The sequence below is a fragment of the Talpa occidentalis genome, unplaced genomic scaffold (assembly GCF_014898055.3).
Source record: "Talpa occidentalis isolate TD23 unplaced genomic scaffold, MPIMG_talOcc4v2.1 talOcc4.2, whole genome shotgun sequence".
Lineage (NCBI taxonomy): Eukaryota > Metazoa > Chordata > Mammalia > Eulipotyphla > Talpidae > Talpa > Talpa occidentalis.
Window position 1 is genome coordinate 50,428,376 of NW_023602073.1, and position 13,061 is coordinate 50,441,436.

General features: G+C 50.0%; 1 protein-coding gene across 1 annotated transcript; it reads right to left on the bottom strand.

The window, feature by feature from the left end:
* Positions 1-1,428: 1,428 nt before the first annotated feature.
* LOC119251367 (butyrophilin-like protein 1) lies at positions 1,429-8,654 on the bottom strand. The gene is made up of 7 exons (XM_037518681.2): positions 8,291-8,654; positions 5,249-5,530; positions 4,921-5,121; positions 4,640-4,660; positions 4,523-4,549; positions 3,504-3,530; positions 1,429-1,556 (listed from the first exon to the last, which is right to left on the bottom strand). Exons 1-7 carry the CDS (start codon positions 8,652-8,654, stop codon positions 1,456-1,458), a joined length of 1,023 nt encoding a protein of 340 aa, XP_037374578.2. The 3' UTR covers positions 1,429-1,455.
* Between the last annotated feature and the right edge of the window lie 4,407 nt (positions 8,655-13,061).

The window sequence follows — 13,061 nt, forward strand, 5'->3', positions numbered from 1 at the left end:
CACAGACCTGGACGTGCCGCTTCTCTCTGAGCCATGGGGCTTAGAGCTACAACTAGCCCAGGCCTGTGTGTGCCTGAGACTCCTGCCTCCCAGGGCAGGAAAGACCTGTGGAAGCCTGGAGACACGGGGCCTGGTGGGCAGAGCTTTCCCCTCTGATTTGGAATAATTCTGTTTGTCCAACAAGGGGAGAGAGACAGGCAGAGAGAGAGAGAATGACACATTGTCACTGAGCTGCTCACGGGGGTGACTGTCACATGAGTGTGGAGACACAGGACAATCAGCAGAGGGTCCTGCCCACTCAGGAGGGGGTGGAGAGGGTTCCAGGGGGAGAGAGACGTGCAGAGTAGGGACATGGACACACACTGAGAGGACCAAACACTAGTGACATCTCCGCACATTAACATAGACTGTGGGGACAAAATCATCTGCAGAGAGACAAACACAGAAGCATTAGATGCACTCATTTGATTCCTTCAAGAATAGATCAGAGAGTTGGAAGCTTCCAAGAAAAACTTCCATAAGTAAATGAATGGCTCCAGAGATGTCCATGTCCTAATCTCAAGACCCTGTAAACATGTGTCCTTAGCAGAAGAAAGAGAAATCTGCAGGCAGGACAGTGATGGGGACCTGGAAACAGGGACATTACTAAGGATCATCAGGAGGGGCCAATCACATGATCCTTAACAGCCGTGACCCTGCACCTGTGCTCAGAGACAGTCACATGGTGACGGCAGCAGGGCCATAAAGAGGTTGCACGGCAGGCTGTGTAGACAGAGAATAGGGGTCCCCAGTCAATGCAGGGGGCCCTAGATCCTGGGAGAGGAAGGGGCTCCTAGAAGGAAGGAGCTGCCAGACCCTGGAGTTAGTCCCAGGACATGGTCTCAGGTGTCTGCCCTGCAGGCGTGTGAAATGATAAACTGTGGGTGACGCTGCTCAGGGTGTAGATACATGTGTCAGCAGCAGCTGGAGCTCTGATGCCCCATGTGGGAGGCCCAGGAGTTGTGAGCAGGAGCCTGGCAGGGGAGGGTCTAGAGGGAGCATGAGGAACCCATGATGCATGTGGAGAGATGAGGACCCTGAAGTGTCAATGCTGTGGGGGAAGATGGAGGGAGAAAGAGGGGCCTGGAGAATAGGAAGGGAGGGAAGGACGGGTGAGGAGAAGAGGACAAGGACATGGGACAGGAGGAAGGCACCAGAATGTTCATCAACTTGCTGACCAGAGACAGACCCAGACCCCTGACTCTGCTGCAGGGGGAGGATCACCCACAATCTCTAATGACCCAACGGGATGTGCCTGCCCCTCTCAGCATGTGCCACACAGGATCATAGACCAGTGGCCCCAGGGAAGCCCTGAAATGACTGAAAGGGGAGCACAGGCCCCCAAGAACCCCTAGGCCATGTCATCCCCCACCCCACACTTGCCTGGGAAGGAGGAAGCAGGTCATTCCCCAACACTCAGATCAAACAAAGCAAGACTCTGAGGCCATCAGGGAAGAGCGTGAGTTTTCCAACCGTGTGAGGAGAGAGGGGGAGAGAGGAGAATCCAGGATCCACATCTATAGGATAAGGAACAAAATCTTCTTGTGCACATGGTGAGTAAATGTGTGACACTAGCCACACCTGCACAAGCTCACTCAGAGAAACTGACATTTCCATCTTTGCTTGATAAGAAACAAGATCACATGCAATGATTGGGTGGCAGATATGTGACCTCTTCTAAAAAAGGGAGATTTTAAATTTACTTGTTTTTCCTGAGAGATTAGCTGACATGCGCTATAATGCTCTACACCACACTTCTTCATACAACAATAAAAATGAGGGAGTGGAGGAGAATAAGAACAGGAACAGCAGGAACAAATGTAGAAAATCCAGTGACATTTAATGTGAGACACAGAGTGCCCAGGACTGTGTGTGCACTGACTGCGCTAGTCAGTTAATTTTTGTAGCAAAACTTTAAGTAAAAAATTTTTGTTAAATTTCACAAATAATACGAGAACACACATGTATCCATCTATGAATCTGTCAATATCAAAATGTGGATTCTAGTGTATTCATGGTGTTTCATTCAAACACAGCATTGTTTTTGCACGCCAAAGGAAAGTTTATGTTAAAATGCATGAGACATGAACTCAGCAGAAGCTGGAATGATGGTAAAGACGATGCTATGATCCTCACTGTGTGGAAATGAACTCCAGGGGAACCAGGGAGACTCTCAGGAGGGTCCTCACACTCCTGGTCCCCAGGTCCCTCCCCTACAAAGCCCCTCTCTGTGTCTCAGGGTCTGTGTCCAAGACCATGAACAAACCCCTGCGCAGGGAAAGGCCTTGTGACTCAGGCTCAGGAGGCTCAGATCGCCCTTCACCAGCATCTCTGACCTTCCCTACAGGACCCAGCGCAGACCCTGCCCTGGGGTTACGAGGGGAGCTAATGTGAGAGGGAACACAATTAGATGGTCGCCTCAATAATGGTTTTCAAACTGTAAGTTTATCTGAAGTACTTCAAAGGACCCACTGTGTTTCTTTCCCAAGCCTTGCACAGCGTCTGCACAGCACAGATTCAAACTGGTGACTGTGCCCAAAACCTCTAGAAGGCTCTTCTCCCACACACCCCTCTCCTTCCTTCCCCTCTCTATCTCTATTTAGACTTTTCTTTCAAATTTCCCCCCTATTCTTTGGAAATTGATTATAACCAATTTAGGTTTGTTCTTTTCCAGTCTACATAGTTGCCTCTTAAAAAAAAAAAAACAAAAAAACTAAATAATAGCAACCATGAGACTGTCAGACAGAATTCTCCTTAAAAAAATGATGGTTCTGAAAATCATACATTGTTTATCTTGTTACAAAGACAAAAAAGATACACACACACACACACACAAACTGGATTTTACAGCAATTTCAGAATGTTCACAGGCCTCTGTCAGGAGTCATAAACACCCAGAAGCTCTGACCCAGATTCAGAACACCTCCCCTAAACAACTGATTCCTCAGCACCCACAAGGGATTAGAAGGAAAAGACAGCTTGGACATGAATCAGAGCATGCATGAGAAGACAGAGAATCAAGAGGAAACAGGAAACAAAAACTAGATCCAAAATAGGACTGGGCTTTGGGATCCAGAAGGATCCATAACCCAGCACCCCTTAGGAAGACCTAACTCCGAAGCAGGAAGTAGGATGTCTGGAATTTTCGAGACATCAGTAAAATCCTGAACCACACACTTGTCCCTGCTGCAGCCTCTCCTCACACTGACCCCCTCAGTCCTCACCCACAAGAGAAGACCAGTTGACAGGGGGTCAGAGGGTGTCCTGACCCCACATGACCTGTAGGGAGGACAGGGCAGGTGGAGTCAGGTCTATGTTCACAAGGAGGGCCCTGTTGTTCTCAGATGGAGCCTCCGGAGTGAAGGAAGACAAGGGGCCCCAGGTCCTTACTGGTGGGGGTCCCTGATAGAGAAGGGACAGAGGGGAGGGTGGGAGGGAGCCCCAGGACCCTCAGGGCCACTCACCTGCGTACAGCTGGGCCTTCCTCCAGGCTGAAAGGGAACACACAGATGAGACCTCAGCACAACCAGTTGCTCTAGTGATCCAAGGGTCTTGGTCTCCCCCTGTTCTGCAGGTGAGATTCTCTGAGGGGTGGAGGGGAGAGGCTGAGAGGTCATGACCTCCTGCCCTGTGCAGACAGCAGGGGGTGGTGGGAAATTCCCTGGCTCAGGTCAGGAGCCTGCAGGACAGACTGACAGCCCTGCCTGCTGCTGCTGTGGGGCTTCGGGCAAGTCACTGAGCAGTTCTGGGCCTCAGTGACTTCAAAGCCCCTGCTTCACCTGCTACTCAGTGTTGCTACACAGGATCAAAAACAGTACATGGGAAGATATTTTTTAATGGAGATATTATTCCATAATTATTACATTCAGTATTTCCTTGGAAATTAATGTGAAGATGAAATAAAAACTACATGAACATCACACCAGCTCCAGAGTAGAAATGGCCCATCTTCCTCCAATGCAGTATTTCTAGTGATAAACACTCTCTGGGAGAGGGAAAGTCCCCCCACTCCCTCCCATGCAAGGTCACCCTGTCCTCTCCCAGCACTACTGATCAGCATCTTCAGGAGCAGAGAGAACAGACTTTCCTTGGGGTTGTTTGGGGAAAAACGGCGGGAGAAGGTCACACTCCTAAACTCCAGGAGTCCATTTACTTATCAAAACCCAGAGCCGCTGGCTTTACTTCCAGGTGATGACCAAGAACGAGATACATTGAGGACTAGAAAGCCAGCACCATGGTGGGAAAGTCAGGGTTGGAATGAGACAAGGATGCAGGAGACTCCAAGGGTCATCACCCACCAGGACCCCAAGAATGGGGGGAAAGCAGCACCCAAATCCGGAGAGCCCATGCAGCAGGGTCCTGCCTTGTACCAGCCCCCACTTCCACCCCAAGGAAGGTTCCACATGTCTGTGCTGAGACAGCCAAGGGGAGGGACCCCTGAGCACAGGGGACAGGGACCCAGGACACCTGGAGCATCACTCACCAGCCAGGTAAGCTGCCTTCCTCTGGTCTGAAAGACAACACAGGACACAGGTGAGCTAAGAACCAGAATGTCTCCTATGATGGGGACACAGAGTTCAGGAGGGAGAGCAGAGCTTACCTAGAATTGCCTGGAGTTCACCTGAAAGAGAATTAAAAATATAAGCATAAACTGTCCCAAGAACAAAGTTTGTGCCCAGAGAAGACACAAAAATGAATCTCTCTGAGTCCTAGAAGTTCCACATTCAGACAAACATGAGCCTCCAAGCTTCACTGTCCCCTCTGGGGCTAGCATCTGCTCTGATATTGCTGCAGAGGGACCCTGGGCTCTGGCTCTGGTGTCAGCTTGTCCCGTTCAGCACCCACTGCCTTGCTCAACAGCCTGGCCCCTGTCTGCCTTACCTGTGTCCTTCAGGGCCTCCTCCTTTGTCTGTAGGTCCCGCTCCTTAGCCTGGCCCAGATTCCCCTGTTCCTGCAGCTCCCGCATCTGTGTGGAATGTTCTCTCTGGGTGTACCAGGAAGCCCCCAGGAGCAGGAGCAGCAGCAAGGGCAGGATCACCTGGAAAGCCGGCTTCCAGGGAGAGGCCCGGGGGTAGAAGGGCTCTGCAGACAGAGACCCCACAGAAATCCCATCAAGACACAGCCCAGGCCAGGCCAGCCCAGCTCACCTGAGGATGCTGGCCCCTCCCTCTGACCCTGCAGGGAGTAGGGAGGGGAGAGTAGCTCTGACCTGGGATGACAATGGCCATGGCTTTCTCCTGGCCCAGGATGGGGTTGAGGATGGAGCAGGTCACGCTCCCCACAGAGCTGTCTCTCACCACCAGAGCAGCCTCTACGCTGAATAGCCCCTCAGTGTCCTGGGCCTGGATCACGGAGAACTCCAGGAACTGCTCCCCACGGGAGTCTCTCCACTGCACCTGGGGCTCCGGGAACCAGCCCAAGGCCATGCACACCACGCGCACCCCATCCTCCTCTGGCCCCGAGATGTGCATTTGGGGGGCAGAGCCCACACCTGCGGAGGGAAGATGAGAGTCAGGTGGGGCAGGCCCACCTGTGCACAATGCCAGGGAGGCTGTCAAGGTGCATTCCGGGGGGTATGGGGGAGACCACCCCTGGGGGAGCAAGATGATGACCTGACATGTTCATCTCTGCCTTTCTTCCTATTATTTTTATAATTATATAAACATGTTCAAATCTTTGTAGAGTTTTCTTGTTAGAAGAGTACACCTTATAATTCAAAAACAGCTGCATTTTCTCATTTTTCACCAACATCTCAGCCTCCATAGTGCAGCTTCTCCTTCTAGTCCATTCTGTTCTTGATGATGCAACAAAAGTCTCCCATTTGTCAACCCCAGTCTCCAAGGTCCTCTCAGCCAGTCTCCCTTCAGTCAGGATACTCCTGACTGATCTTGAAACCAGCTCCATTTTGGGTTGGTCACTTCCCTCTGGGTTATTGGAACTTGGCCCCATTCTGAGCCCCTTTCCTGACTTTTCTCCCTGCACCTGCTCCTTGAAGGCAGCACAGTCCCAGGGTTCAGTCCTTAAAACCCCATCTTATCTCACAGTCTCTCCCAGGGCTTCTTCTCCCTCAACTTCATGTCTCCTCATACATCACTTCCAGATATCACTTCACCAGCCTTCCCACCTCCCTCCCTGCTTGCCCCATCCCTGTGGGTTACATCTGCCAGGATTCCTCACATGCTCTTCACACCGAAATTCTACACCTGAACTCATGATTTTGCCTCATCTGTGGCAAAATGGTTACAAAAATATCCATGATTCTTCATTTTCTTCATATTCAGCTCACGCTCTACAACGTACATTTTACTCACACTCTGACGTTGGGTTCAGTCATGTGACTTCATGTGTCTCATGAGAGATCAGCTCATGTGAGTCAGCAGAGGTTTCAAGTGCTGGCCCATGAGCCTTCCCTCTGCCATCTCCATGGAAGGACATCGCAGTCCAGGTGCTGGAGGATGAGCTCATGGAGCAGGGCCTGTCACCAGCCTTTCCCCCTGAAGCTGCCCTCCCTCAGCTGGAGCCAGTGACCATTCATGTAACAAGCCCAGCCAAGACCCACCTGGTGACCTTTCATGTGACCAAATAATGTAGGAGCAAGTTCAGTGGAGAGTAGTCAAGTCCATCCCAGGTTAGCTGAAACTCCACCAGCCCATGTGAGTACAAGTCCATTACTACAGGCCACTGAGAGATTTTTTTCTGTGGTTCTTTGTTACACAGCAGCACTATGGTGACAGGCAACTGATACACATTATTAATGCTCCTGACGTTAAATATCAAACAGACTCTACAAAGCCTCGGAAGCCTCCGCAATTCCTTCTTCCACTTTAAATTCTGTGACCCAATTCTCCTCATTCAATTGGGTTATTTCTAAACCTCACTGATGGCACCTCCTGTGCACCCACCGCCACTGTGTGAACCAGACCCCTCTCCACCCCGTAACTGCAGCCACAACTCCAGATACTGTCCCCCCCTTGTCCTTCCCACTCCTGCCAGAATCACATGCTAAGCGCTGTTGTGATGAAAATTTTCAACAGCTCCACGTACAAACACCACATTATGCGCACCAGTACTCCTCATCTGTGACTGACTCCTCCCCCAACCCTCTTCTCTCTGCAGTGCTCACTCTTTTTACACCTGTACCCTCAAGGCCCAGCACCCCAAACTAAAGAATCTAACTGCTGTTGTCCACGATCACCAGGCCGTGGGCCTCCATTGTCATTTCCTCATCTGGTTTGAGGGGCTTTATAGAATTTGTTAGATAAAATGGCATCCCAGCTCAAATAACTACATCCTATGGAGGTTTTTATGATTACCTTTGGGAGCATTCATCAGCCACCCTCGACCTCTCCAGTATGTACTCACAACATCTTTTCATGACAGTCTTGTCACCTTATAACATCCTGCCCCTCACTCTCCCCCACCAGCCATGAGGACTCCATGTGAGCAGATCACACACCAAACACACGCTCCCCCCAGGTCATTCACACGGGCTGTGCCTCCACGTAGGAATTCCCTTCCCTGTAATGTACAACATGCCTGTAGCCAACATTGCTGTGTGACATGTAGGGAAGTTGTTAAAGGACAAACTCCAAAGAATTTTTTCTGTACAATGAGGATATTTTCTCCTTTCTGCTTTTATTTCTTCTTTTTATTAAACCTATAATAGCAGACAGATGTGACTTAACCTATTGTGGCCATCACTTCACTGTATATATAAGTCAGTCATTATGCTGTATGCCTCTCATTACATATGATACATATTAATTATCTGTCTATAAAACTGGGGAGAAAGGAACACCCACACATCAGATATCTACTTAGCTATGATCCCAATTCCCTGGAGTCTTTGCTCCCATGGCACCAGCCTGAGCTACTATTTATTACTGCAACCTCCCCTCAGCCTCAGCCCCACATTGCTGACCCATCTCCTCGCTCCATTTAGCTTCCTGTCCTCATCACTTCTCACTTCGAAAAGTCATTTATGCCCTGGTTATTTATTACGATTGCTCTATCTCCCACTACAAATATACACTCACGGGTGAAGAACTTTATTAGATTTGCTTTTGTGTCCAAGAGTTTAGAACAGGGCCAGACATGTAGTAGGTACCCTGTATATTAACATTTCATAAAACATGAATTAATAAGCCTTTTCTTACTCATAAATGAAATGAAAAACTAAATTGCATTGCCCTTACTTCCCCCCCCAATTCCAAAACTCCAGGATTCTTGAGATATTTAACATGTGACCAACCTGCCACCTGCAGCTCCAAGCTGGCTTGGTCACTGAAGACTCCGTTGCTGAAGAAGCAGGTGTACAGCCCATTGTCAGCAGCCTGGACCTTGTGGATGGTAACAGCAGCCTTCCCCTCATGGAGGAATTCCCCCACCAGTGAGGTCCGCCCTGCGTACTGGGCCATCAGCTCCTCATGTCGTTCCTGTCGGTCTTGATAGATGAACACTGGCTCCAGGCTATTGGACCGGACCCACCTCAACTCCATGTTCTCTGCACTCATTACTGGGTACAGGAAGCAGAGCAGTGTGGCGTCCTCACCCAGCTCTGCCACTGTGGGCTTTGAGGGGCCAAACACATGGAACATCTCTGTGAACGCAGACATGGGCGTTAGAAAGGCTGAGAGACACAGTCATATCAGGGAACACACACCATCACTGGGGGAGGCCCAGGCAGGCTGAGGGAAGGTGTCTGATTGTTAGGGGGAACAGGATGTCCTAAAGCTAATTCCATACAGGCTTTGTGGACTCCACCCCCACCCCAGGCCAAAGCCAAAGACACTGGGAACTCCAAATCCCATCACCACCAAAGGGAAGGTGGCTGGGACCTGAGGGTGGGGTTAAGCAGCCAGGTTGATATAAAGGCAGACACGTGGGCTTTGGAGGCTCCCCATTTTGGCTCTCCGCGCAGCATCCGGCCAGCTCTGAGAGTGACTTTGGGTTTCCAGGTTGTCAGATCGGGTAGGACGCATTAAAGAATTTATTTCCCTTTTTTCTCCCTGAGTTGTACATTTTCCTTATTTCCTTTTCCCTTGTAAATAAACTTTTTATTAACCTTTTGTGTGTGCCTGTAGTGGAGTATTAATAAGTCCCTTTTAAGCGCGCGGGTGAGGATCCACAGCCAGGAACCCGTTCAATATCGGGGCTGCTCTGTAACATGATGAGCAGACAGCTGACATGAAGAATTAACAGTGACAATTCTGAAACTTGGAAAGATCTTCTAATCACAATTTATGGTCTAGAAATTATGTCAAAGATGCTTCCTCATTCACGAGTGTACCTGATAGCAGGGCCTTCCATAAAAAAAAACTCTAACTCCATGGTTCTCACCTTCAGCATCTCAATCTCCAGGAGGGCTTGTAACTGTAAAGGGACCCTACCCCAGGTGTGATGCAGCCAGTTGGGATGTGCCCAAGAACGTGCATTTCAAAGGAATTCTTTGGAGACTAAGACGGTGTCTGAGGAAGTTTGTTTCATTGCACAGAGGATCATCAATGTGAATAAATGAACAGGGCACCCAGAGAACACCAGGCTTGGGACAAAAAGGGACACTCTTATACAGCAGTCACCAGGCAGACTAAGAGTTAGGCAGAGAAGACACCTGGAGGCTGTGGTCATAGTGGGGGAGGCTGCAGCACACACTGTGGGGCTGTCACTCAACCAGGCACATGACCCTGGGCAGGGAGAGCTGACAGAGAGGGTCTCACAGCTCTGACTGGGCACTTCCAGCTAACAAAGTCCCCAGTAAAGAAACAAGGTACAGAGCTGGATGCACCCCCACTCCCCCTCAGGCCTGGTCCCGCCCTCCTGAAGCTCAGGGACAGTGTGCACAGGGCAGAGTCTCAGGGCTGGACTGGGAGAGGCGGGTGTCAGGAATGCCCCAAACATGAGCTCACACACCCCAGCCAGAGCACCCACCCCAGAGGCTGGATGACTGCAGGCCCTGCAGTCTCTGACTCAGCATCTCAAGGATCAGGTCTCTAGTCCTGCATAACTTACAAATATAACAACAACAACAACAGGGTCACTGAGGGAAAGTTAGAAGTAGTTCAACTCTCTAAGTTACCACTACAGACACATTTTTTCAAAAATAAGATTTTTTTAAAAGAATTATTTATTTATGCACACAAGAACGGGGTACAAGCCAGAGATGGGGTGGGGGGGATGGGTGAGAGCATTCAGCAGAGACAGAATGGGGAACGGAACAGGCAGATAGACTGAAGTACACTGCTGAGTGGAGCAGAGGGCAAACCAGGAGATGTCTGCTGCACTATGTGGCTTGCTCCCTGGCAGGCTGGGGATCGAACTCACACTGCAGAGGCTGCAGACAGCTTCACAGTGTTGCACTTAATCCCCTGTGCCACCAGGGAGGCCCCCAAAATAGAAAATTTAAAGCAGCAATATAAGCCCCAGGAACTTGAGATCTCAATGGAACATGAAATCACAAGACGAGACCAACTCTGCAATATGCAACTACAAAGATATGGGAGATCGTATCTTACTATCAAGTAGAGTTCAAATTGCCATAATAAAGAAAGTCAAAGAAATGGAGAAAACACTGAAAGGTGAATCAAAGAGGAAAATAAAATTCAGAACAATAAATGAATGACGTGAAAAATAAAATGAGTGAAAAGAAAAGAGAAATTGAAGCCTTTAATTAACATCACAGAAATGGGGGCTCTAAAAGATTAGCAGAGAAGCTGCTCACTCCTAGAGAAGCTATTGAAGCAGAATAGACCAAATGGAAGATCAAATCAGTAACTTGATGATAATAATGAACAATGGGCTGAAATAGAAGAAAAAAGAGATAAATGAAGAAACACTGGAAGAACTAAGCGATCTATAAGGAAAGACCACATAAGCATAATGGATATCCCACAATTTGAAGAGATTCATTCAAAGAAATAGAGTAACATTACATATAAATACACACATACACATCATGAACTATTACTCAGATTTTTTTAAGATTTATTTTTGTTTATGTAAGCATACAAGAATCTGAGATGTAAGCCAGAGGTACAGGGTGGTGGGGGGAGGGGTTGAGAGGATTCACCAGAGACAGAGTGAGGAGCAGAACAGGCAGACTGACAGAAACAGACTGCTGAGGGGAGCAGCTGGCAGACAGGAGAGGTCTGCTAGGAGATGTGGATTAGCTCCCTGGCCAGCAATGAAATTCCTGCTGCAGTGGCTGGTGATAGCTTGATGATGCTGAGACTTAACCCCTTGCACCACCAGGGAGACCCACAGATTTTTTTTTTAAATAAGTAAAATCATGCCATATAAACAACATGGATGGAAGTTGAAGACATTATGCTAAGACAAATGAACAAAGGCAATTCCTGAAGGAGGAGCTCCCAGAGCCCCTGGGCCCCACCCACCCAAGGGAGACACAGGAACAGGGAGGGACACACTTACCTTGGGACCCGCTGGGGGGCAGCTGGAAGAGGAGCAGCAGGGAGGGGAGGAGGCAGAGCACAGAGTTGGGGCAGGAGCAGGGTGCCATCTCCTCAGGGCTGGGAAGAGACAGGGCAGGAGGCAGCCAGGCCCACACAGAGGAGTAGGGCAGCCAGGAGCTCTGGGCTCAGTGGGGAGAGCAGGGCTCAGCGACCCCCACCAGCAGGAGCAGGGCCCTTCCTGGTGACCCCTCAGGCCCTGAGACCAAGAAGGACATGTTAGGGGGAAAAGGATGTCCCAAAGCTAATTCCATACAGGCTTTGTGGACTCCACCCCCACCCCAGGCCAAAGCCAAAGACACTGGGAACTCCAAATCCCATCACCACCAAAGGGAAGGTGGCTGGGACCTGAGGGTGGGGTTTAAGCAGCCAGGTGGATATAAAAGGCATACACGTGGGCTTTGGGGGCCCCCCCATTTTGGCTCTCCGCCAGCTCGCAGCCTCTGGCCAGCTCTGGTCTGGCCAGCTCTGAGAGTGCCTTTGGGTTTCCAGGTCGGCGGATCGGGTAGGACGCATTACAGACTTTATTTCCCTATTTTCTCCCTGAGTTGTACATTTTCCTTATTTCCTTTTCCCTTGTAAATAAACCTTTTGTTAACCTTTTGTTTGTGTCTGTAGTGGAGTATTCATAAGTCCCTTTAAAACGCGCGGGTGAGGACCCACAGCCAGGAACCCGTTCAATATCGGGGCTGCTCTATAACAAACAGACCTGTCTCCTTTCAGAGCTCTGAAAACTTCTGTGCTTCTAGTGACCATGAGATTTATTGGCGAAAACATCCTTCCCCTCCCACCCTGTGGAACCCACACCCCAGACCCACTCTGCTCAGAACACCAGGCCCCTCCATTTCCAGCACCAGGGCATGGGGTGCAAACCGCCCTCCCCTCCCCATTATCATACCCGGTGACTTCCCAGGACAGAGCCCAGACCCAGGCCCCCCATGAAGGACAGGCCTGCACCTGCTTGTGGTCCTGTCCCCCTCAGTGTGAGCAGGTGTCCCTGAGAAGCCTCAGGACACACGACACTGTCCCCAAAGAGTTGGGGCCCCCCCACAGGCCCCTGTCCCACTCTGACTGCTTGTTCAGTTCACCTGAAGGTCAGTCCCTCCCCAGCCCTGACCTGCCAGGGCCAAGGACAAGGTCCTGCCCCAAACAGCAGGAGCCAGGTCAGATCCACACCAAGGGCTTCTTCCTCCCCCTTACTAACTCTGTGGGGGTGAAGGACTCAGTGAGACAGAACAGCAGAGAAGGGAAATGAGTCCTGCTCAGAGAAAACACCCTCAAACCACATGCTGGCTGGGGTTGGGGGCAGGCAGGAGATGGTCCTGGGAGGACAGATTCTGGGGCTGACTCTGAGGTCATCTCTAGACTCAGCCACTCTGTGTGACCATCTTCATCAAGTCTCTTAACCTTCTTGCCTCACTTTCCCCACAGAAAATTGGGAATAGTATCAGCACCTCCCAACCAAGTTCGGAATGAGAAATATATGAATTATATTTGAAGAGTCACTACCTAAAATTCTAGAACAGGGCCCTGCCTCAGGATGTTACAGACACATTA

What these genes read in the sequence shown, in the direction of transcription:
- LOC119251367 (XM_037518681.2), bottom strand. Translation starts at nt 8,654, where the DNA reads ATGTCTGCGTTCACAGAGATGTTCCATGTGTTTGGCCCCTCAAAGCCC. An exon ending in CATGGCCATTGTCATCCCAG is followed by an intron (nt 5,122 to 5,248) that starts GTCAGAGCTACT and finishes CTCTGTCTGCAG; the next exon opens with AGCCCTTCTACCCCCGGGCC. An exon ending in GGAGGCCCTGAAGGACACAG is followed by an intron (nt 4,661 to 4,920) that starts GTAAGGCAGACA and finishes ATTCTCTTTCAG; the next exon opens with GTGAACTCCAGGCAATTCTA.